Below are 26,038 nucleotides of genomic sequence, written 5' to 3' on the forward strand. Positions count from 1 at the left end.
TCTGCCCCTCCCCCGCTTGCACTCTCCCAAAAATAAATAAATAAATAAATAAATAAATAAGAATCTTGAAAAAAAAAGTTTGCTAATTTGAACAGGAGGCTTGTTCCTCTTCCCAGTATGGGCGATCCTGGTAAAGAGAATTTCCCAACTATCTGGAGCAACGGGAATTTGGCTTTCTTCTGTTCCCTTCTGAAGCTGGAGCCTGGGGCTTCCGTTCTCCCTTCCTCTGCTGCTTTGCTCCAGATGTAGGCCTGCCCCACAGAGGAAGTGATTATAGATGAGGACACAGGCCCTACAACCCAGTGGTCTTCCTCTCTCTGCTCCCTGGTTCTCTCAGAGGCAGTGCCTATGCTCTCACCTCTCATTTTCCCTTGTCACTCAGAACTGCCACTTCTGGGTGACAAGAGCCTGAAAAAATCTTCCGGTCTTTACCTTTTCCCATGTAAAGACAAGGTCTTTTCATGGATGTGTGACAACAGGTAGCTTCATCCATCAGGTACTCTGCAAAGCCAATACTACTACCCACACGGACTGAGGGAAAGGGCAGTTTATCAAGAAAGAAGCGCCTTGGGAGACTTTATTAGCTTAGGCTAAATTCTTCTGAGGTAACATCCCCAAATACCAGGGGCTTCTAATGATGATGTTCCACCTCCTTCCCAAGCTGGAGACTCAGGTGGATGGAAACACCTTTTCCCGGAACATTGTAGGCCTTGTGGCAGAAGTGACATGCCAGCACCCGCTCCCTTGTAAAGCTTTAGTCTACAAGCTGCACAGGTCACTTCTCCCCATTTTTCACTGGACGCAGCAGGACATTTGACCACTCCTGAGTTCAACATGGTGAGATATACAATCCTCTTGCGGGAAGGGATTAATTACCACGTGCCAAAAACCAGGCTTGACATCAATGAGCAGGATGTGTAATCCTCCCATAAGAAGGGGTAGAGATTTTGAACAATGACGTGGTCTAGTTTTTCCACTTTCGAGGAACATCACTATTACCCTGTGCTTTACCATCCCGCCTGCACCTCTTGTGGGGTCAGGGCCTCCCTTTGAGACCTAGAGCACTGCCGCCAGGGCCGTGAGCTTCCCTCAGTATCTGGGCTGATAAGGCAGAGTTGCTGATCCCAGTTGAGTATGGTGGGGGGGGGGGGGGGGCGGGGAGGACAGAATCGGAGAATCCTGATGTGATTTCCTCCCCAGGGTCCTTGGGTTCTCCAACGGCTCAGGGGCAGCATAAGTGATTCAGAGCTTCAGCGGCTGCCTGGGAATCCCTTCACCTGCCTGTAGCTCTCTCGGTGAGCATATGAGTTCCACACAGTGAGAACATGCTGCCAGACATAGGCTATGGAGCCCATGAACATCACAGACACAGCAAGAAGCTATGAGGCATCAACAGTATCTTTAACATAATCTTATATTTGGAAAAGCAGTTTAAAAAAAAAACACTTGAAAATACAAGATAAGGTAACAGTGACTTATAGAAGTGTTCACCTTATATTGCTTGGCCATTTTTTACATATAAATTATTGCTTACTAGCTTCGATAAATACACAGCACAGTCCTATATACAGAAGCAGAAAGCGTGACATGGGAGAAAGAAAATACTGTTAATGGCAATTCTGGTAATTCCACAAATGTTTCATATTTACCAGCTCTTATAATGGTGGAAAACTACGAAGTGTAGTCCCTGAGAAGTTAGGTAGACACCCTGATTGTGGGTTTTCTATCTTCTAATTTTTAACGCAAGCTGACAATGTCACAGCAGTCCTAATTAATGATACATTAAAAGGCAAGAGTCCTTGCTTCAGGGCATCAATTTCATCCCAGTATTTAATAACCATGTAATACGAATACAATAAATAGGCTATGCAAATAAATATTCCTCTGCTAAAAAACGTTTAGTATATACAGCTTTGCTTTATACAGTAGTACATTTTCATCTAACTTTTTGGCAATTTTTAAAAACTTTTCTTCCCCCTACTACTTTTAAGCACAATGGCCCGCTCATTAATGAGCAGGCTGAAATTTTAAGGACATGTCTTTGAAGCATTTAAAAAGAACGCCGTGTTAGATAACTGCAGTGGACCTGATCTTCCCCCTTTTTAATGTTTCTGTCTAGTTTCTTGAGCAGCTTGGATCAGCTGTGCCATTTCAGAACACGAGGTTTGAGATCTGCGATGTGACAGCCATAACGAGCCAAAGGGGCTGGGGCTGGGGCAGCGGTGAAGCCCAGCTCCGGGCATCAGAAATCACCAACCCCCTCTTCCCTGCAACTGTCTCTCCCTACCCAGAGGCTAGCCTACAGGATGCAACTCCTTCTGCCTGCCAACTGGGACGGCTGGCTTTTTCCTTTATCCTCATTATTCTGAATTCAATGCACGCTCCACCCAACTTGCCTGTGAATATGGGTCTAGGGAAATGCATTAATCTAAACAGAATTAATGATACTAAAATAAAGTGAACGTGGGTCATAATACTTAGCACTGTAACCATTTGGCAATTGTACAGATGATAACAAAAAGTGAATTTAAAACACTGTAGCCTTTAGAGCATCTGGAAATATGTATGAAAAAAAATTTCAGGAAGGTTGCAGTTTTGCCCACAAAACTGGTCTTGTGCTACCTTGTAAGCAGGGCCGGTTTGCCGGGATGCAGACGAATCCATGAGCCCACAGGACTGCCTGAGGGTGGTGCCGTAGCAGAAAGGACCCACTGAGAAGTGCTGGGGCACCACTTGCTGAGGAAGTTGGCAGATTAGAGATTTTCAGAGTGAATGGAGATTTTATGGAATCGCAACACTCTAAGAGCAGGAAAGGAGCTTCAACATCTTGGTCCACCCTTCCAGCCAGAACAAAATCTATTTCAAAGAGGCCTTGGCTAATGTTTGGAAAGGGAATCCCTATTCACAGGGAGCCTCACGGCCAGACGGCTCAGCTTTGTTCAGGAAAGTTTCATGCGGAGCTAAAGCCATTCCCAGTTCTGTCTTCAATTCTTGAGTTCCTGTTTTACGTCTTCACAGGGCTTCTGAAACTTTTGAGTTGCTGATGCTTGGGAAATCTCTGGAGACGGTTGTTAAAATTCACAAAGATTTGGAGATTCTGACATTCGGGAGACAGGAATGAAAAAGCAAATGTAAACTAAACCAAACCCTCCCTTCCCTTTGCTGCCCTGAGAGCCACATGGCCATGGCTGGAGGAGACTGGGCGAGCCCCACATTGTGCCTGGCTTGTTTCTACCCACGACACGTGGAATACTGACTACACCATCAGAATGAGTTTAAACGTGATGTATGTGTGGATTCATTTGGTTGTGTACATATTTGGATTGGGATCTAAGCAGCAGGTGCTATGTTGAAATAGTTCTCCACTGAAAATTAGTCCTCGAGAGGTCATGTTCTGGTTGGAGTAATGGAGATCTCCTGTGAACAGACACTTAAATTGTAAAACGTGGAGACAATGTCAAAATGGCCTTACATGATTAGACTGACCAAATGATCCTCTCCAGCACAGAGAAAAGGTGAGAACATGGGCTTGTGCTGTACGCCCATGCTGTCCCCAATAATTGCCAAGGGGAGAGCTTCTCCAGTGTTTGATCAGCCATGAGACGAACCGGTTTTTCCTAGTCCTGATGGCTCTGGTCTCCTCCAGTGGGTCTCTGTCCATTCCCAGTAGCCTGGAGCTGATCCCAGTAGCCTGATTCCCAGTAGCCTTGAGTGGACCATCCCCGGATGGTCCCTTTCTGTAAAACTCTGTTAGTTTTCAGGATTGAAGTTTACACGTGCTGGGACAGACCAAATCTCTTTGAAAGTCCTACCCAAAATTTCCTCCACATGGTACCTTCCAGCACGCTCTCAAGCTCAGTGTGGTTCGCGAGCTCAGGAAACAGCACTGCTAACAGGGTATCAGAAAGCATTGGGTACCCAGAGTAATAAGGTGTTAATGGGCCAGAAGGAAGCAGTTCTGTGCAGACACCCGAGAGATGAACAGGCAGGAGAGAACTCACACGTGCAGAAGATGAATGGACTGAATTCATGAAGGAGGGCCCTTGTATTTCAGCAATGCCCACAAGCTTTTTTTGTTCATTTTAAGCTCGGGGGAAATTCTCTAACCAGTTCTTGAGAATAGCATGAGGTTTTCTCTACTGTAGGAGCCCCCATCTCTAAAAATGGGAATAAAAAGTAGACTCGAAGACTCTGAGACTCTGGGGGAAAAAAGACAAATTACAGAAGAGCTCTGGGCCTTGATTAGGAGTGGACTGCAGGACTTTGAAGTGTCCAACATAATCAGACATTTGGGTATTTTGGGGGTTCTTGGCATTTGTTGAGAGATAGGCAGTCACTACTAAATACCTTGCTCTTCTCTAGGGAGTGCTAAGTGCTTCACACACCAAATCCCACTTCACCTCCCTGTGTTGGCTGTTACCGTTCTCTGCGGTGGGCAAAGGAGCCTGCTGGAGGATGCAAAACACTAGGGCATCGCCAGGCACAAGAATGTAGACCTCTGGGACTCTGTTCCCTTGATAAACAGTTACTGAGTGCCTATAATCTATCAGGCGCTGTGCTTTTTCAAAAATCGTATTGTTCCCGTAAGAAATGCGAATCTTCTTGCACACGTAAAGAAAATCTCCAGAAACTGAGCAACGAGTCCACTTCTTAAAGATTACTATTTTTCCTTACTGGTAAAGCAACGTACTCTAACTGGCCTATAGTTGCAAATCGGTTGTGCAGAAACGAATTTCACCTGCAAGCCTACATTGATAAATGATTGTGGATGCAAAGAAATGCATGCCTTGACATTTCCCTTTTGGAAATCAGAGCATGGATGCCAGCTGCGGTCCTAATTTCCTAGACACAAGTGGCTTTTGGTGATGTCACAGTTTGTACTGACAGCGGCCACTCCTTCTCCCTGGAAATCTAGAGATGCCATCACTGTCTTTAGGTGTTCAGATGAGCTGCTTCTTTGACAGCCTATAAACAGTAATCTGTCACCAGGCAACATAAAACTCCCGTTTCGTGCACACTCGTACTGAAATATTGGGTCACTGTAGGACAAGACACGCTCTCGTCTTGACGCGGGCACATCTCAAGTTGAAAACTGGGTTGGATCAACAATGCAGTCATAAGAAACCAGACTTCTCCATTTCAAGAATGCTTCTGACGCTTTCTTTGCCTTCTCATTCTGAGAGCAGCTAGGAGAGGCCTCTCCCCATGTCTGGTGGCTGCCATCAACTTCCTGAACACGCTTTCCTGGGCTTTCCGGTGGGTTCTTATGATATACTGATAAAACTCAGCAACTTCTTTTCTCACAGGAAAGCAACGTGCTCAGCACTGACATTCCCATAGCTCAAAGTGCTGCAAGTTACAGGGGAGGCGAGGCGGTGGGCTTCTGGGGTTCACACCCGAGGCTCGATCCTGTGTGACAACTCAAACAGGGCCTGCTGGCTGTCAATGACATACAGGTGGTTAACGTAGGATTTTAACTCTTGGTGTTCCTTTGGAGACATGTCACCTCCTGGTTTTTGGAAGAAAAAAGTCTCATGAGAACAGAAATGCTACTTCTTTCTCTCTCTTTTTTAAGTATACAATTTTTTTCAAGCATAGAATTTAGTGATTCGTCACTTATGTATAAGACCCAGTGCTCATCCCAACCAGTGTCCTCCCTAATGCTGTTCGCCCCTTTAGCCCTTCCCCCCGCCCCCAACATCCCACCAGCCACCCTCAGTTTGTTCTCTGTATTTAAGAGTCTTTTATGGTTTGTTTCCCTCTCCGTTTCTATCTTATTCGTGCAGAAGTGCTATTTCTGAATACCAGTGACCTCTCTCATTAAGGCTTAGAGTAAATCTAGCAGGGGGATTCTTATTAGTCAGCATCCCAGAGAGGGGATCTTTATCCTAACAGTGGAGATACTTCACCAGCTCAGACCAGCGCCTCAGGTCAGGTCATTAGACTACAAAGGTACTTGTTTTATTAACATTTATGTAACATTTATTACCTAATGTTATCTAGTATTTAGTGACTGTGTTAGTATCCCCCCACTACAGAGTGGGAAACAGCACAGACACACAGCAAGGGAGTGGCAGAACAGGTCCGGCACCCAGACTGTGTGATTCCTGAGTCCATGTCTGAGGTCCCATGTCACAGCAACTGCCATTTAAATAGCTTTCACTGGCTCTTATATCTCAGTCTGGAATTGTCAGAAACCACTGCTAATCTGGTCAGTGCACAGACAAAATGGTTTGTTTTTAGAATTTGTAGAATTCTTTGGGGTCCTTAGTTTTTGCAAAAGTAAAAAAATTAAGGAAGCATTTGAATGAACAGATATCACAGAACTGAACTTAAGGTATACTTAACAGGCAAACAAGTTCCAGAAGCATGTGGCTGGGCTAACATCTACCCAGCAAAGGACAAGGCAAGGTGGTTTTCCACTCCCAAATCCAGGGTGGTTACAAAACTGAAGGGCCACAAGAAGCTTTTAGTGCCCTGTGAACACATATGTGCCATGCTGGTGACAAGTCTGATAAGGAGCCTGATAAAGTAGCCTGGACAATGGGGCAAGCCCACTTCCCATAGGCAAAAACAAACACAATCCAAAAAAAAAAAAAAAAAAAAATCCCCCCAAACCTCAAGGCATTGGGAGCCTGGCTAAACTGCTATAGAGGGACAATGTCAATGTGAGAGATGGTGATGTCATATCCTCTTGCTTCACGGAATTTCGGATGGGAGCAGCAGGGTTCAGCTTGAGTAGAGGGGACCAAAGAAAGCTAAGCATTTCAATGCAGCAATTTCTTCTCTTGGTGAAATCCATTTTTTCCTCCTCTGTGACAAATGTGTTTTATAACTTAAGGCTTGCATGTCATGGGTGGCTTGTAATTCTTAGGTTTAATAGCAAATAAGGCTTCCTGGTTTCAAAAGGCAAAAATACCAGGAATTTAAGTTTTTACCATCCCACTTGTTTGGAAGTGACCAAAAAGTTGTATTATTCTAGAACACCTTCTCTGTAAGACACTGAGAGACTGACTGCTTTTGGCTTAGTAAATATTGGTTTCGAAAACATAATCGTACAAAGATAATTTTTTTGTTAATTTTTTAACCTTAAGAAGATGGCAGAATGAGTGGTTCCAACCATGACAAGTGACACCTGCATGGCACTTCCAAATTAAAAAAAAAAAAAAAAAAAAATATATATATATATATATATATACACACATATATACACATATATATATATATATATATATATATATATACAAACATATATGTTTTAATGTTTATTTTTGAGAGAGTGAGCAAGCGAGCAAGGGAGGGGCAGAGAGAGAGAGGGAGACACAGAATCTGAAACAGGCTCCAGGCTCAGAGCTGTCAGCACAGAGTCTGACGTAGAGCTTGAACCCATGAACCACAAGATCATGACCTGAGCAGAAGTTGGATGCTTAATGGACTGAGCCACCCAGGGGCCCCTTTTTATATTTTATTTTAGAGAGAGACAGCATGAGTGGGATAGAGGCAGAGAGAGAGGGAGAGAGAATCTCAAGCAGGCTCCATGCTCTGCACAGAGCCCGATGCGGGCCCTGATCCCACAAACCTGGGATCATGACCTGTGCTGAAATCAACAGTCAGACATTCAACCAACTGAGCCACCCAGACTCCCCAGAACTTCATAATTTTTAAGTGGCTTGATTAACATTATCTTATTTTATCCCAAATGCTGACATTGGTTTACTATTCCTATATAAGCTGTCAAAATGGATTTCACTAATTTCACTAATAGAACACAAAGAGTTATGCTTTGTGCTACGAGGACTTACTCTCTAGTGATGAGAGGTTCAAGACAGTGTTAAGGCCACCAGGCCAGTATACCCTTCCTGTCCACACTTGCAGAGTCTCCTGGTCAGTGAGACCAATATCTTAGAATCGGGTGAGTGTGCATAAATACTTGGGAAGCAAAGGTGGATGAGAGAAATATGAACCCAATACTCAGCAGCATTATGCTTGCACATCTGAATGAATCTCTGTGACAATATTATCACTGTTTCTACTATAAGCGCACTGTACTTGTGTTCCTAATGGAGAAATACATAAGCACATATCACATGGTAGTAAGTGATGTAAATATTTAAAACCTTAGGTCCTGGGATGCCTGCGTGGTTCAGTTGGTTGAGTGTCTGATTCTTTTTTTTTTTTTTTTTCAACGTTTTTTTATTTATTTTTGGGACAGAGAGAGATAGAGCATGAACGGGGGAGGGGCAGAGAGAGAGGGAGACACAGAATCAGAAACAGGCTCCAGGCTCCGAGCCATCAGCCCAGAGCCTGACGCGAGGCTCGAACTCACGGACCACGAGATCGTGACCTGGCTGAAGTCGGACGCTTAACCGACTGCGCCACCCAGGCGCCCCGAGTGTCTGATTCTTGATTTTGGCTCAGGTCATGATCTCATGGTTCGTGAGACTGAGCCCCTCACAGGGCTCTGCTCTGACGACATGGAACCTGCTTGGGATTCTCTGTCCCTCCCTTGTTCATGCTCTCCCTCTCTCTCTCTCTCTCTCAAAATAAATAAACATTAAAAAAAAAAAAAAAAACTTAGGTCCTGTATTTATAACTCTCCCTTTCAAGCACAAACTTTGTAATTCATACAGAAGTTCCGTTGCTCTGTAGGGGACAACACTGCCAGCCAAAACTAGCCAAACAGAAAAAACTTTCTTAAGAATATGCACTAATCCTTAAGGAGTAGGACTTTGATCTTTGTACTTTATACATACTTCCGTATTGTTGAAAAAATTATTTTACAAGGAGGATATATAAAGCAAGTTTTATTTAGTGGTCAGCTTTGATTGATTTATAATTACTGAACTCAACTTTCTATTTTTTTTTTTCTTTACTGCCCTTTATATCTATAGAATCTGCACAAGGCAAAGAAAAGACTGTGGGTCAGGAAGTCAGGCAGGCTTGGCCTGAATAATGGCTGAATGGGTTAACTCTCTGAGTCTCAGTTTTCCGCTCTGCACCACAGGGTTAATGATCTCCATGCACCAGTCACCAATACTGGTGTCAGGATGCCACTGCCCGTGTGAATGCTCCTTGGACTCAATAAAGCTGATTTCCTTCCTTCCTGCAATGTTTTAACGCTATTTAAACATGGTGTAAATTGTGCCTGAGGTTTAAAAAGGAACAGATCTTCCTACTTATGTTAATCTCAGCAGGGAATCCACAAAAGTGCTCAGAAAAATACCTATTCAGTGAAAGGCAGCTCCGGACAGGAAGTTTTTGTTGGAGAGGAGTAAAGATTCTGGAAGGCTGCTTCAGGCACTTTTACAAACCATATTCCAATTCCAGGAAGGCTCTAAGCAAGAAGTTTAGGCACAGGGTCACCCCTGATAAACCCACTGGTAATTCTGAGCCAAGGGGCAAGCAAACAGACTTTCAGGCTCAGGGGTGTGGGGGTGGGGGGGCCCTCTGCTCATCGAAAGTCACTCTGTACAGTGTAAACTTGCTGCCAAGAGAGGATAAAAAAACTGCCATATCTTGTTTTCCTTTGCATCCCAAATATGAAGTGAAACTAAGAAAGAATATAGTAAATGCATATAAGACTTTATAATCTGTTTCAGTTTATTACCACCAAATACTTGTGATAAGGTCACAGTCTGTACCAATGTAGGGTGAATTTACATTCCCTGGCCAACTTCAATTACTCACCAAACTGGTTAGTCCTGCAGTGCCTCAGGGTCCGGACAGTGTCTGCAATCATATGCTGGAAGGCAGAGCAGAAAATGTATCGGTGGAAGGGTCATTTAGGGTGTTTCTGAAGTATGCCTACTGGGATGAAAGCAGAGTGCACCCTTGGGTGCAAACGGCATCGCTGCATTTGGAACTGGACTTGACTTCAACTGAGAATACTGAGCTTGGATTACAAAAGGATATTCAGTCTTCATCTGTCAAAACAGAGCCCCCAAACCTGGCTGCACAGATTCTAACTCGGTTTCCTCATGCCACCGGGTCTAACAGCCCACCGTTTACACACCGTAAAGAGGTACAGCATTCCCACCCCATCTGCCTGTCCAAACCTGCTTAGGCTTTTCCCTTCCAGGGATGTTTTGCCTGCTCTCGGTGAAGCCTTTCTGAGATTTCCCTTCTGAACTTGGGAGGCTCCCTTGTACAGTATACACTGGCCTCGTGTGGTTGGCACTGCTCTGGATCTTTGCGCCTCTTCCAGGCCGGGTGCCAGTAGAGGGCTCCGCACGCCCAGCACCTGCCATATGTCACACAGTGATTCCGGTACTTGCTGAATGCAGACAGGAACTCTGGTGGCATCAAAGACTCAAGTATGCAAATCGCGACAGGAAATGACACAGTCACAAAAGGCAAACATTTTCTAAAACGCCAGTATCTTTAAAGAGACTGTTTTTGGTTTGGTTTATATTCTCTCCTACGGTCTTCAGGATTCTACTTTGTTTCTTCAGTGTTCTCACTGATCTCTAGGCAAAAGTCTTCTTAGCTTACAGCTGCCTTTGACAAGATCCCATTAGCTCATACTTGGGTACCTTCAAGAGTCTTCTAGCTCTATCATTTCTAGTTTCCCGTGACGAAGAAGAAAGACAGCATTTAGGACAACACCATTTTCCACTCCTGTTTCTCCCCTACTGTTGCCAGAATCATCTCCAAACACTGCTGCCATTGTGTTATCGTCCTCTGGAAAATCCACGTCGACTTTCTAATTTGTTTCATATCAAAATCCAAACATCGCCCAACGATTCAAGAAATCAACGTTATTCATTATCTGCTCCTCCAAGCTTCCCCAAACGTGTCAACATCTTTCACATTCCACATGTACACACCAGTCAGAGGCTCATCCATACACAGCAAGCCCTCAGTGAATTATTGCTACAAGAATAATTTTGGCGTGAAAAAATTTTTTTTTACTTAAAACCTGTCAGAACTATAGAAACTTTATTTGAATGTGACCTACTTATTAAATTGTTCTCAACTGTGTTTCCAATGTATTTCTATTCAATAGTGGAAAATTAAATAGGACAGTGATTATAGCAGGACCTCAAGTTGCATTTGTAAAGGAAATGAGACGTGACTCACGTCTGTGAAAGTATTGTTATGTTTCCTTCCCCAAATGTTACCACTATTCCCAGGGCAGCTCTCTCGTTCTAAGCTATGGCGTCACACTGATTTCTATCCTCTGCCATTTAGGCAGCTCACGGGAGCCTTGAGCTGATGCAGGGTTGAGGGCTGAGTGTGGCAGTGAAACCTGAGTCCTCCCCATCTTCAGGTTTTCTGAAGGGGGGAGGGGGAAAATGTGGTAAAGGATGAGGCTCTCAACACTGAGGAGTAAAGAGAAGAAAGAGAGAAAGCATTTGTTTCTTCATTATTTAATAGTTCGCGACTGAAACGTTTAGAGCAGCTGAGACAGCAGAGGGAACAATGGAAATCTTATTAGACCCAATGAGTGCTTCTGGGCCTTCGTGTCATCTGACTTAATGTGTCGGCCTGTATCAGCCAGATAAAGAGAATACACTGAATGATTTGCTAGCTGGCTTAAGCTAATATCCATCATGAGGCATTGGCTTCTCCCAAGTTAATTCAGTTAGGTTCTATTGGTTCATTATTGTGAAAGATGATCCTGTTTTAGCTTAAGTGAAACTCTGTCCCTTGCTAAGAAACATTCCTTGAAAACGCTGACTTTATTAGGAAATTCAGTCTCATTCTCCAGCATCCAAGTATAATGTAGGGCTATGTACATTGTATAATAGGTTTTTGTCCTTTGAAAAAATTTGAACTCACCCTGTCTTCTCTGTGCAAGGAGGGGGTCAGCAGTAGGTGTGCTCCATACTAAGAGCCATCTACTGTGTGAGGACCAGGAACTCGCTCATGTTACAGAACCTGATCTGTCTAGAAATGGTGGGCTAGCCGGCGTCTGATGGATGTATGTGGATGTTATGGCCCGCTGTGTACATGCATAACTGCATTTAGCTTCTAGTTGTCTTTTTTAAATAAAGTTCTCTTTGAGAATTTACAATTTAAAAGAGAATATTATTACTTATTTATGCCATGTTATTTCCTTAAGGCATCTTAAAGGATTAAGGGGGTACAGACAGTTATTGACACTAAAAGAAGTACTATTTGTTAGACTACGTTTTGCTCCCAGAGGTTAATCTGAAGTCTTTTTTTTTTTTTTGAGAGTGAGAGAGAGCCTATGTGTGTGCACCAGCAGGGAAGGGCGGGAAGGAGGAAGAGGAGAGAGAGAGAATCTTAAGCAGGCTCCACACCACCCAGTGTGAAGCCCAATTCAGGGTTCCATCTCATGACCCTGGGATCACGACCTGAGTCCCAATCAAGAGTCAGATGCTTAATTGACTGAGCCACCCAGGTGCCTCAGTCTGAAGTCCTGACACATCTGAAAGCAAGACCCTAGATGACATTAGCTGTTATCCAAAGGCGTCCACTGGATTGTTGGAGAAAGTAGCAGAAGCCCAGAAATGCTGGTCAGAATGAGAGACAGGGATGTGGGGATCTTTCCATGGCTTTTTCCCATTTGTGCCTTTATTGAATCTTTCTCTGACTTCAGTAGCACTATCGGAGGGGCAGTAACACAAGGAACTTGACCAAACCACTGGCTCACCTGGGGGAGAAGGTCAACTGCTGGTCTGCTCTTAACAACAGACAACAGTCGGCTTTATAACGAGCGCAACTGTTCTCCCGTGTTCCGTCTAAGTTAGTCAGAGGGTAACTCACTAGACCTTTGTGCTGAATTCTACTCAGAGTGACACCCCTCCTCCCGCATCTCCACACATGCTCTCCAAAGCTTGTCAGGCATTCTTAACCACATGTGCTGGCCGGGATTTGAAGTAGATATTGACCACAGGCTTCATCTGCCTGAAATCATTTCATTAATATCCAACACTGGAGATTAACCTACACAAAGTCTAGAATGTTAGTGCCTATAGTCTTTGGTTGCAAACAGGTACCCTGGGATCTTCACAACATGACACAGTGAGGGGCATCTGCCTGGGTGGCTCAGTCAGTTGAGCATCTGATTTTGGCTCAGGTCATGATTCGTGGTTTGTGAGTTGGAATCCCACATCAGGCTCTGTGCTGACAGCTCAGAGCCTGGAGCCTGCTTCAGATTCTGTGTCTCCCTCTCTCTGCCCCGTCCCAGCTCACACTCGGTCTCTGTCTCAAAAATAAATAAACATTAAAAAAAATTACAATTATCTTTAAAAAAATAGAACATGACACAGTGATACAGAACGAGTCTCTAAAGAGTACGTACAAAAAAGCCTCACTCTGAATATCTACTTCTGGCTGTGCTGGTTTGACTGTAGCATCTAAAATAACTGAGCTCTGGAAAGCCTGCTTGGCTCAGTCAGTTGAGTGTCTGACTCTTGGTTTTGGCTCAGGTCAGGTCATGATCTCACAGTTTTGTGAGTTCCAGCCCCGTGTCAGGCTCTGTGCTGGCAGCACAGAGCCTGTTTAGGATTCTCTCTCTCCCTCTCTCTCTGCCCCTCCCCTGCTTGTGCTGTCTCTGTCTCTCTCAAAATAAATAAATAAACTTAAAACTTTTTTAAATAACTGAGCTCTGGTTCCAAAGCACTTAGCACAGGGGGATTTAAAGAGTACAGGCACATCCACTTTAACAACAACTTGACCAGATGTGCCGGCCAGGATTTGAAGTCAAATCAGTCATTCTCAAGTGATTAAAATGGAGCTACTGCAGGATATCCCAAGACGTCTCTCTCCCAGATTCTAGGTGCTTGGATTTTCAAGTGGCACAGCGGTCCTCTGTCACTTCACCCCATGTGTGGTGAGTTAACCTGACGATTACAGCCGGGCACTTATGAGGCAAAGGTCAGATGCCAAACCCCGCTCGGACTCATCAGTTTGTACCGTTCTTTGGTCATGGTCGGCAACCCCGCCTCACTCAACCTTCTCTCACATGCCTGACCCAGTCTCACAGGGAACCGGGGGTCAGTTCCTGAAAGAGTTCATACAAATCCATTACCATTACTGAAAAGGTCACTCAAAGGTCAGGATCTACGGACTGGGGTCACTGGTATCATCTTTAACCATGAAGGACAGTCTAATCTATGACACTCAAGTTCATCTGGGGACAGATCCATTCTTGCAGTCCACGGGGCCTCTCTGGAGCACTCCTCATTTACACTTGCTCAGTTCTCCCTAGCAGCTCCTCCTCTGCCCTAGGCCAGTCAGAAAGGCTAGGAGGAGCTCACAACAGGAGGAAGTACCTGGGAAGGTCTTAGAAATACTTCAGGAAGGGGAATTTCAGTAACTCGTAAGGGAGGACTGATTGGGAACCTTTCACTTGAGAGCAGGGAGTGCACTCTGCCTGAGCTGCTGTCTCCACAGTCCACTGTGCTCCACAGGCAGACAGAGGGGTGGTGCTTCCTCTCAGGCACAGCCTGCGAATTCCACCTTTGCATCCAGTGGGGAGCACTGAAGATGAACGCATCTCCCCAGAAGCAGAGCTTTTTCCTGGGTCCTGGAAGCAGTATACACTGAGACGCAGAGCGATGCCTTTCAAGCAGTAAAGCTTAACCTCCTGTCTTAGTGACAGAACCTTACAGGTTTTATTTCCAGTTTAGTAACACACACACAACCACTGATATTAATTGAATGAAGTCTCATTTTCAAAAATAAAAAGCAGACTTTCATAGTCGGTCCTCAAAACCTTGTTAGCACACTTATTTTTCACTGGAATACATTTTATTGACAATGCTGAACGTGCAGCAAATAAGCTCCTGGAAACCACCATGTATTCAGAGGAGAAAAATACTTAAACCATTTGTTTCTTAGAACAAGAAGGAAAAGCATGCACTTTCCTGACAGTGGGAAAAGGGAGAAATAGTGAAATGTACGTACCAGTTTTTCAAAATTGACAAGATTATCCAAAAATGTTTTATTTCCTTCATGAATAAATGTTACATCTGAAAATTAAAAACAAAAAGACATATGTGCCATTAGGAATGGATCATGAGTCAGGGCTAAGGAGGTCCAGAGGCAATGCAACTTATTAATTTTTCTTAAACATCATGCATTACTCCATGCATTTGACAAGGCAACTTGAACCTGAATCTGTATGGTATTCGATGTGAAAAGGCATAATTTATAAGTGAGGGGGAGGAGAGAATATTATAACATTAATGCAGTTATATATTTTGCACTTCAGCGTGCTCGATAGAAGCTAACACTATTCTATAACTTAACCAGTCCATTATGTTTTTTTGACCAGAACACTGAGCAGGAAAGAAATAAATACCCAGAAACAAAGGAATTTTCATATTTATGTGTTTACTTTTTAACAATCCCTGGCAACGTGTATGTGGCCTGCTTTATCTACATTAGAAGATTTAGATTTAGATGTTAAAATGTAGATTTTTCGGTCTCAAAGCCAGTGCCTGATTGTGTATCAGAAATGAGGAAAGGGATGGGTTAGAAAATGGCAGTTTCTGGCCCTACTCAATGGGTGGAAAGCATCATTGATGAAAAGAACATATGGAAATTAGGATGAAGGTACATTTTCAGAGGAAGGGAAAGTTACATTTGGTTTGAGCCTCACCTGCACGGGAAGTGACAGAAGATACTCAAAGAAAAGCCTCCTTTTGGTTGCAAAAAACCTGAATGCCTCCTCCAGAGAAAGGGATTTGGGAATTAGTTACAATAAAGACAGCAGCTGAAGCTCAGTGAGTGGATGACTCAGAAACTCAGATCAGAGGGTCAAAGACAGAGCACTAGGGAATCTTCACAGATAAGAATCAAAGAGCCTGCAAATAATCATGTCGGATCACAAACATGCAGGATAAACCAAATGAAAATTATCTTGTTGAAATAACCTGACATAAAAGAGGCAAAAGAACAGCTTAAGATTCCTATAAATAGAAAGGGAAAGCATTTGCATTTAATCAAGACTTTCATCCTGCTGGTCCCTATGGGGCAATTACGAGGTAGGTGCTGGAAACCTGCCTGCAAGACACTTGGCTGCTGAGCTCTGACTGCCCACCAGGGGACGACACCAGCCACAGACCTACATGATCCCCTGATCCAAACCTTTCCTCAAGGAACCCCTTATATACAGCTTCTAGCACCGACTGCAAAGTTTTCCTAAGCTTTTTCCCCCTTTACTAAAATTGATGTTCTAATAGGAAAATAATTTACAATTACACAGTTGTCTGAAAGACTCTGGTTATTTTGTCTTTCATGACTTTGCTTTCAAAAAAGAACCATAAGCTTTCATTCTGTGACACGATACTTAGAGTAGTCGGCGCATGAGCTTTTCCTTTTTTTTGTGTGTAGCAAATAAGCGCGTGTGCACTCTACCTACATTACACACCACCTAAAAGCCCGGTCTCCCCTAACTCCCTGAGACCTCGGGTTACAAATGCCCTCTCTGAGTCACTTGGGCCATTTCCCCAATGTTACATTATTGTCCTCTTCTCCCTATGTTCCCGAGGATGATGATGAGGGGTGATGACAATAATGGCACTTATCTCTATTAACAGCATCAGAAAGGGCATTAACAGAAGACTGTAAGGTAAAGCCTTAGCAGGACAGAATGTGAAGAAACTGGGAGCCAAAGAACATGCACAGCTGGCCCAGCATCACAGCTCTACTCCTCCCAGCCAGGGCTCAAACCCAGGGAGCCTGCTTCCTCTTCCCCACTGTGCCTCTCTGGGAGCTCACATTGAAAGGACTTGGACATTTCTTACAGCCCGTTACAGTCGCCTGGCTAGATTTATGGCATGTGGGGTGTGTCTGCAACTTTTCAAATCTTTCCTTTGGTGGCTCCCTCTCTTTCCTCCAACCTAAGGTCTCTTCACTTCTTGGGTGGTCTCAACCCCAACCCTTAGGGCTTGGAGGTCAGGCTGATGAGCATGAGAAGAAGGCAGGGAAGGTGCTTGGGGCCGGGTGGAAAGGGCAGAGAGGCTGGAGGGGCTGCCACTCAGGAGAGGGGGTTCAAGTGGCTGAAGGTTTTGATGCAGTTGAATGGCAGGTGATGCAGTCAGAAGGGAAGGGAAGGAAGGGGAGGGGAGGGAAGAAAGAAAGTTGGGAGGGAAGGGGACAGAGAGAAAGAAACCTGGGACCTCAGAACTTAAGTCGTGGGAGGGAAGGGGGAAGGGAAGGGGGAAGGGAAGGGGGAGGGGAGGGGAGGGGAAGGGAGGGGAGAGAAGGGAAGGGAAGAAAGTTGGGAGAGAAGGGGACAGAGAGAGAGAAAGAAACCTGGGATCTCAGAACTTAAGTCATGGGCTGTGAAGCAATTCTGGGTACCCACCAGGCTGAGTGTGTGAAATGAGTACCTTTCATCTGGAGACACCTGAACACTCTCCAAACACTTCATATAACATAAGTGCCAGACAAAATGACTCCACTTGTTGATGGCAATTAAAAGAGGAGGAAGAAACACCAGTTTTCCTTTTATTTAAATACACTCGCAAACCTGCAATAATCATCTCTTCTCTAAAATACATACACAACCCACTGGAGGACTTCAGTTAATCTTCAAACACCTGCTGATTATTGACTCTACTGGAAAGGACTACCATCTTCAAAACGCTGAATGAAACAGACTATTTGGCTGCTTTGGACTTTAGCTTAGCTGGATCCTTTCTCCTACACTTATTTAGGGTTTCCTATTCATCTGTTTTCTGAACAGATTCCACACCACAGTATGGGGGCAACTAAATCAAAAGGCAAGAATTCAACTGGGAAACAGGAAAGCTGAGGCCTGGAAGGATCCTCAGATTACCTGATAATCTCCATGCTTACTGGGAACTGTCTCAACAAAAAAAAGAAAGAAAGAAAGAAAGAAAGAAACATGGGAGGCCTAATCCTTCTTAACATCCAAGGGGTTCAATTTGATCCTTTTTCTCTAACTAATAGCAACCCAAAGTGGGAGGCACAAGGGGCAGAACAAGTTTTCATTAATTAGGTGGTTGTTCTAAAGTAGTTTATTACAACTTAAAAATTTTTTTGCAATTAAAAAAACCCCCAAATTAATGTTATTATTTTTTTTAACATTTATTTATTATTGAAAGACAGAGACAGAGCATGAGCACGGGGGTGGGGGGAGTGCAGAGAGAGGAGGAGACAAAGAATCTGAAGCTGTTAGCACAGAGCCCGATGTGGGGCTCTAACTCACAAACCCTAAGACCATGACCTGAGCCAAAGTCAGAAGCTTAACCGACTGAGACACCCAGGCATCCCAATGTTATTTTTTCCAAAATGTTTTGTTCCAGGCATGATATATACATATCTTAAATTTCACATTATATTCCTTTGGAAATTATTTCAGACAAAATGATAATTTTATTAAAAAATTTTTTTTAATTTTTATTTTTGAGAGAGAGAGAGAGAGAGAGAGACGAAGTATGAGTGGGGGAGGAGCAGCGAGAGAGGGAGACACAGAATCCAAAACAGGCTCCAGGCTCTATCAGCACAGAGCCTGATGCGGGGCTCGAACCCACGAACTGTGAGGTCATGACCTTAGCCGGCATCAGACGTTTAACTGACTGAGCCACCGAGGCATCCCAGAAAAAAATGATAATTTTAAATAAAGTGTTAATGATGTTTATTTTTATAATCACAAAATATTTAAAAGGGAAAACTGCTTAAACTCAAAAAAGCCTCTAATAAAAAAAAAGAAAAAAATGTTTAATTTACTAGAGTGAATGAATGTATTTTCAGTAGAAAAAAAGGGAAATTTGTTTTGCTGCCAACAAAGAGGCGTAGATAAACTCAGTAGAGCAGAAAATTGCATCTAAGCTAAGATATAAGTGTGAGACACTTGGCTGCATTAAATATTTTTTGGGGGGAAATCAAGAATATACAGCAAAAAACACTGCTCATATTTAAATAAGCTAAAGGGACATTGTCCACTAACTTCTCATTACCTTACAAATTTTGTTTCAAATTGTTTTCTGCTTAAAATCAATTCCTTTCCCAGATCTGTCTTCATTTCCTGCTTCCTATTTGTGTCTAAATGATTCTAAGTGTTAAGTCCCACCTGCCACCCGCACTGTCCAGGTGAAGGTGTTTTATTTTGCAAATAAAAATCATAAGCCTGAATAAACGTTTAAATTGCTATTTTGGCATTACAATCCCTCCTTATTTCACCCATTTACATTTAGCAGAATCTTTTCAGCTTGAATGCAGCATCTATATGCCTCTCAGTTGTGCTAACACAGTATTGTTTCACAAAGATTCTTGCTTGATACTAGATGCAGGCTAGATGAGGAGCTGCAGGGAATCACAGCGACTCAGAAATTCTCCAAGCTCGGGTTGTTCCGGAGAGAAGCTGAGGAAGGAAGATCAGCTTTATTGTCAGTGGGGGTAGCAATGGGGGGAGAGGAGGCAGGGAGCCTGGCCAGGACATCCAACAACACAGTTACTAGGTAACTCATTTCCAGAATCACATTTACGAGTCCAGCTACTGGGGCCAGACCTAGCAGAAGTTACATGCCTCTGAAGGGCACAGGCTATATAAAAGAGTATGCCTATAAAATCCCTTGGGAAGAATCAAAATATGGCCAAAAAAAAAAAAAAAAAAAAAAAGACCAAATCCCTTTTCCCTGGAAAGCACCTAGGTAGAATATATACTGAATGTTAGCAGAATAGGCCGGTATAAAAAGAACTTCCTTTTAATTAAACCTCTTGGTTTGAAAGAGACCACTGAGATCTCATTAACAAATGTAACTAACATGTTTCAGGATGAATTATTTGGTGCTCTATAGGAGAAGTCAGGGGACTAGCTTGCAGCTGTAACATATTTTCCCAAATGGATTCCATTACTGGAAAAAGAAAGTACGTCCTCCACCAATAATTTTCATCCACTATACTGCCTGTGTTGACCACAGGTATTTCTCACACAGCAGCAGCCAGTCAGGGAGATCCCTGAAATTTAAGCTGCAAATATAGAGAGCATGATCACTGTTTGGTTTCTTTATCCCAGCCTTATTCTTGGTTGAATTAAGTGGATGGTAAACTCTAAGAAACTAAGACCATGCTTAGAAGCAGAGCAAAATAAAAACACATGTTTCCAGTCCCAAGTTTTGGAAGTCAGGTGAAAATGCTTTGTTATCTCTCGGGTACAATTAAGTATTTCTGGTACCTCAGAAATAATTGAGCGTTTGAAAAACAATCACAAGCACAGGTGTAATGTCAAAATTAGTCTCACGAAATACACCTAGAGTCCCCCCTGTTTTTTTCAGCCCCGCGTAGTTAGAATGACACATTTCTGAAGATGGAATTGCACAGCATAAAACAAAATTGTTACCTTTAAGCAACAGGGGCATGAATGGGATTTTGGGTGGTTTCATCTTTTTGAAAGCATCTCTGTAGGCTTTGTGATTCAGGGAAGGATCCTGCCAAACCAAGCAGATGACAAAGAGAAAGAAAAATCAATGTGCTACAGAAACAATTCTAAATCCACTTTTGCTATACAATTTGAACATGATTTAGATATTGAGAGGTTCTTCCTCAGAACAAAGTAGATAAAGGTTTCCTAGGAGAATAAACTCGCTACATTAGGGCAAGAAATGTAGGCAATGAACGAAAGTCAACTTATTGGTTTACAATAATGGGAAATGACTGCAAAAGAGAGGCACCTTTTGATTGCCCTATTATTTTCCTCAAATAGGTTTCTTAAGTACAGTTTCCTCTGCATAATTTCTATCATGAGGTAACCCCAAAGTCTTTTGTTAGGTACACTGCAAAGAAACACCTCCCTTATAATGCACAGACAATGCACAGAAAGTAAGAGCACATTGTTTTATTGTGTTCTGAAACATTAAAAAAAACCCTAAATCTAAGAAATGGTAGAAAGGAGAAAAAGGAGAAAACAGTAATGCATAAGACACTGACCACACACTCCATGTATACCAGTTAATACTGTAAGCTTTGAAATGGACTAGGTACTTAAAAATCTTCATTGTCCAAATGAGGTCAAAAGGACCATTCTCACTACCTTTTTCCATGGAGGGGAAGAGGCATTAACTGTCCATTCCTTCATTCCTTAAGAAGTAAAGCTACATTTTCATACACAAGTGATGTAGGCTAAGCTACTGGACAACGTGCTGACCATTACAATCTAGAAGGAAATTTGTTACGATCCATTAATTTGAAGAGTAAGTCCCCTTTGGCTCGCTACTTACTGTTAAACTTTCGAGTTCAGAGAAAAGTTTCTTAAACTTCCCAGGGATTTTCTAAAATCAAACAAACGAAATACAAAAAGGAAAAGGTCAAAAAAGTCAGTTATTTTCAGAGGCACTAGGGGGAACTTTTCCTAAGCTGTGCTGGCATGTGTCCCATTTCTGAGCATAAATACCTCTATCATTTGATTCTACGCCACTTGCTTCTCACTAGGCAATCTTCATCATTCCTTAATGTGACATTCCTTGGGAATGCTGCTCAAGACAGTTTAAAATAATGCACAGCTACATGACTCAGGAATCTAGCTGGTCAGACATTCCACACACGGGTGATTTTTTAATACAAACTTGAATTTCAGCTCTATATCCCACCTTCGGCGAATGCTCTGGTCTTCTTATAGACTCTTGCTGAGTGGGAAATAATATTGGCTGACATTTTTTGTCTAAATGATAGAACTGTGTTTCACAGCAGAGGGCTAAATGGTGAAAGGCCATAAAAACCCTAAGTGATGAAGCCTGCATGTCAGTGGGAACGAACTACTACTGAATAGTAAAGAGCAACCACATCAACATCATAGAGGGTAGAAACATATGCCATCCTCCCAAATAAAAATTTGGGCCCAAGCAAGAAGCACCTGGGATTTTCCAGCCTAGCTCTGACACGATTAAGGGAAATACTGGATACCTTCCATACTGACTTAGTAGTCAGTCAGTCTGAATTTGAATTCCGACTCTGCCCCTTTCTAGCTGCGTGGTTTGCTGTGAGTCTCCACTTGCCCTTCTGTGGTCCAAGTGGAGCTGGTCCAAGACCTTCTTCTTGTTTGCCCGGCCCATTATCTACCAGCCATGGCACTGATGAGTGCCTTGTACATGGTAGGCAGTCAACATGTGCATGAAATGCATGCTGTTGGAACTTAATTATTTCTCCTCTCAATTTCTGCAAATCAAAGCTTCTTTCCAGGTTTAATTCAAATTCCACTTTCTTCTGACCCTTGCTGGCCTTTTCCTTCCTGCTCTGATTGACTGTGGCCTTTGTTGGCCATCTCCTTTCATCTCACAATGTGTGTGCAGGTCGTGTTTGCTTAACCAGGGAAGGCAGACCTTTCGTTTCTTTTCTTATGCACTCCTTTAAGGGGCGGTGACCCTGACCCTCAGGTCACCACCATGCATTCCAATGAAGTATGGCCCCTGAAGCAAAGACAGTGAATCCCCGTTATTCAGAGCTCTGAGTTGAGATCTAATGTAAGAAAAAGCTAGCTGGCCTAGGTTGTAGGAGTTTGAATCAGGGGACCATCAGAATGGAGTAGTGACAGGAGCTGAATCAGAGAGGGCTGGAGAGAAACTGAGACCACAGGAGCCACATGGAGCTCAGGGTCATAAGGGAGAAAGAAGCCTGAATGGTTAAAGAGAAAAGGATGAGGGAGAGAAAAGGTGCATGCAGTGCGGTAGCCAGTCAGTAGGGAACAGAGAGGCAGAGAAAGAAACAAAAGTCCAAAAAGAAGGTGATGGGGCCCGGGGAGAGGCTGAGAGCCCTGTATCTGTGCCTAGACACATTTAGGGGCATCTCAGTTTCAGTTATTTTCTCATAGGCCCTTTATAGTCTGCGGTTCAGAACTTGGACTAACTTGAGTGGGCCTCTCCACCTTAGAACCGGAATGGCCATTATCACGCAACACTGACAGAGGCAGAGCCCTGACTTGTGAAGCCTGAAACATACTACTTTGCGGGCCCCTCTTTGGAAAAAAGAATACAAAATTACTTTATGTCTGCAAATTTTACAAAGATACACATCCTCCACTGAACACAATGCCAGGGGCAATGCAAGAGAAAGGACCAGAAGCTTAAATTCATTAGCATCTCAACAAATCTGCTCTGGACATATGTCATCACTTCAAAAGGACTAGCATGGGACTGTAACCACACTATCATGGCAGCAGGGCAGAAAACAAATATGCATGTGTGTACAATTTATGTTCTATTATATATATAATAGAACCATCCTGAAGACCATGTGATCAAAATAGTTCTACTTGACACATTCATTTTTAACATTTTTTTTGAGTGGTACTTAACCTCATTTAAACCATTTAAGTCAATGTATTTTAAATAAAGGCCTTTCGTTGGCATGTTTCCCCTTCAGTTTTATTTGTCCCTATCCCACTTCCCCCTTTCATGTGGGCCCCCAAGGCTCACCTCCCAGGTCTGCGACAGCCGACTCACAGAAGCAGTGTTGAGACCCATCACAATAGCAAAGAAAGAATTCAGGTTTCTCTGGGCTTTGCAGCTATGGAATAAAAGAAAGTACAAGGTACTTGGAGTAACGTGCTTTTGCCAGAAGGCCACAAAAGATAAAGCCCAAAAGACTGTCCTAGGCCACAGAGTTCAACGTCCAGGGCAGGGCTGAACTCTGCCCCATGGCCAACACACACTGACCGCCCCGATGGGTGGGGAGTGGTATCCCCTCCACTGTTCCTAACACGGGGGACAGATTCCAAATGCTTGGGCTCATCCTTACCTCTAGGGAAAGATCTGTGCTCCTGACACCCCCCAGACGCCTCAAAAGATTCCTCCTTTTAAAATATCTATTTTGGATGACGCATTTAAAATTTCAACTGAAAACTCATGAATTCGTGTTTCTTTATACAGAGCAAACTCTCATTATAACAGCTCTCTTGCCCATCTCTTTAATCAGGATGCTGTCTTTATGTTTTGACAGACAAGCCCCTCCCACCTCAGTGGTCCAAGCTTCCCCTCCCATGACATTCAGATGCATTTTCCTTGCTATCAACAAAATAGCTACTGTATTACATATCTATATAAAACATGGCATGTATCATGGGGGATACTGTCCCACATTTCTCATTTAGAGAAAAAGAAGGAGGAAAAAACGCAAAATAAAATCCCATTGAGCTCCATTCACTCTGTAAGCTTATCTGTTCTGCATAACGTCAGTCATGCCCTTCAACCTAATTGGTTAAAATTCCACAAACTCTCAAAACCCCCAGAGGGGGCTTGGTCTCCCAGTTCAGCCAGGACAGCCTGCGAGTTGCAGACACTCCTTTTTCTGGGGTGCGTTAAAAAAACACTTCTCTGAGACTAGTTTTTAAAATTAAGAAATCACTCTAATTTGATAAATATGAAGAAATATGAAAATGCTCAACAGTAAGCCAGTGCATAAAAACTACCTGGTGTATAATAACTTAACTTGTACCAGATGCTGTCTCTCCCATCACATCTTCACCAATATCTTAGATGGAACTTGGGAACAGTGTATATATAACTCTGTATCCTGCTTCTTCAATTATACTCTGATACAGTATATATTATGAATTCTTCCCTATCATCAGTGGTTCTATAACTTCATCAAAAATATATTTCATGATGTGTTTACTTATTGCCCTATTATTGACATTTAAGTTATTCTCAATTCAATACAGAATGCAACAATGAGTATCCCTGTGTATAAAACTTTTCAACTGTATTTATAGGTTTTTTGTTGTTGTTGTTGTTGTTGTTGTTGTTGTTGTTGTTGTTTTGAGAGAGAGAGAGCATGTGCACAGGCAGGAGAAGGGTGGAGAGAGAGGGGAGAGAGAATCCCAAGCAGGCTCCAAGTTCTGCGTTGAGCCTGATGCAGGGCTTGATCTCATGACCTCACTGAAATCAAGAGTTGGATGCTTAACCAACTGAGCCTCCCAGGTGCCCCTATCTATCGTTCTTTTAATTAAGTTAGACCTCCAGTCATTACATGATTCGTCAAAAGCTATCCTTGAACTTAAAGGTTCTGGTAAAAACTGTCCCCAGAAACTATACTGCTTTCCAGTGACACAGACTGGGTATAAAAGTATCTAGTTTAGAACCAGAAGAATGCTTGGGGTTGTGGCAGGACCCCCACGGGGTTGTGTATGTGGGGCACATACACAGCTGCGTGTGCCCTGGCAGGTCCTCCCTAAGTGGCCTGCTCCTAGTTCCAGCCCCATGGGCTAGATACTGCCCAATACAGCTGTGCCTGGGCTCCAGAGCAGAGAAGGTCAATCGGGGAGCATTTCGAAGTTCTATCCCCATTAATTGTGGAACCTGGAAAGGTGCTGCTGTCTCCATACCTAGGGTCCAGAATATGTGGGGTGGACACAGTCCTGCAGGACCCCCCACTGCTGGGTCTCCATGGGCCCAGTGACTGCAGTTAGAGGGGAGGCAAGAGGACTCAAGACTCAGTCTGATTGGTCACTTCATCCGGTTTCTGCCACCATTCTCCTAGGTGAACGCTATTTGGTATATTCCATGATAAACAAATAAAGATGCCTTCTGGTCAATGATTTAGAAATCCACCTGTTTTTGTAAATCATTGGTGACTAAAGCCATCAATACTTTGACTCTGCTTCCCTTCTGTCATCCACTTCCCTCAGTCTACCCTTTCTGTTTCATCACACCCCTGGAAAGTTCACACCAGCCAGGACAGACTTGAGTCAGCTCCATTCCTCTCTCTCACTTTTTAAAGATTTAAGTAATCTCTACAGCCAACGTGGGGCTCAAACTTACAACCCTGAGATCAAGAGATCAAGAGTATGCTCTATCAACTGAGTTAGCCAGGCATACCCCCTTCTTTTTCAGTCAGCTCATCTCTTGAAGTGATGATTTGAGGTGAGAGGCTCCTGTGGTCAGCAAGAACTCTCCAGCCCCTACATCACAGCACGTCAGCTGGAGGCTCTTGCTTACTCCCAGGTCCTCTCACATTCCCAGGCTCCACGGTTCTGTGATTCCTCACTAGACATTAAGTTCCTTATGGCTTGAGTATGTACGTATTTCATTTTTATATTCTGCCCGTCACCTGAAAGCCTTGTAGACAGGCAGCTTTTCACACAGCACTTTCTGGAGTTGAAAAC

At 43.4% G+C, this 26,038-nt stretch overlaps 1 protein-coding gene and 1 long non-coding RNA gene across 3 annotated transcripts in view; one reads left to right on the top strand and one right to left on the bottom strand.

Annotated features, from left to right (window-relative positions):
* Positions 1-1,396: 1,396 nt before the first annotated feature.
* Positions 1,397-26,038, bottom strand: part of RAPGEF5 (Rap guanine nucleotide exchange factor 5) — a 225,293-nt gene continuing 200,651 nt past the window's right edge. For both annotated transcript variants that reach the window (XM_019443577.2, XM_019443578.2), the window contains 6 exons: positions 23,352-23,442; positions 21,162-21,212; positions 20,285-20,372; positions 14,878-14,942; positions 9,688-9,742; positions 1,397-5,509 (listed from right to left, as the gene is read on the bottom strand). In XM_019443577.2, the coding sequence (XP_019299122.1) occupies positions 5,391-5,509; positions 9,688-9,742; positions 14,878-14,942; positions 20,285-20,372; positions 21,162-21,212; positions 23,352-23,442 (469 nt within the window). In that variant the 3' untranslated portion in view covers positions 1,397-5,390. The remainder of the gene's footprint in view (positions 5,510-9,687; positions 9,743-14,877; positions 14,943-20,284; positions 20,373-21,161; positions 21,213-23,351; positions 23,443-26,038) is intronic.
* LOC128775523 (uncharacterized) lies at positions 8,066-8,536 on the top strand. The gene is made up of 2 exons (XR_008420246.1): positions 8,066-8,146; positions 8,384-8,536. It is a non-coding gene; the product is annotated as an uncharacterized LOC128775523 (long non-coding RNA).

Source organism: Panthera pardus, unplaced genomic scaffold (genome assembly GCF_024362965.1).
Source record: "Panthera pardus isolate Hobbes unplaced genomic scaffold, ASM2436296v1 HiC_scaffold_8, whole genome shotgun sequence".
NCBI classification, from domain to species: domain Eukaryota; kingdom Metazoa; phylum Chordata; class Mammalia; order Carnivora; family Felidae; genus Panthera; species Panthera pardus.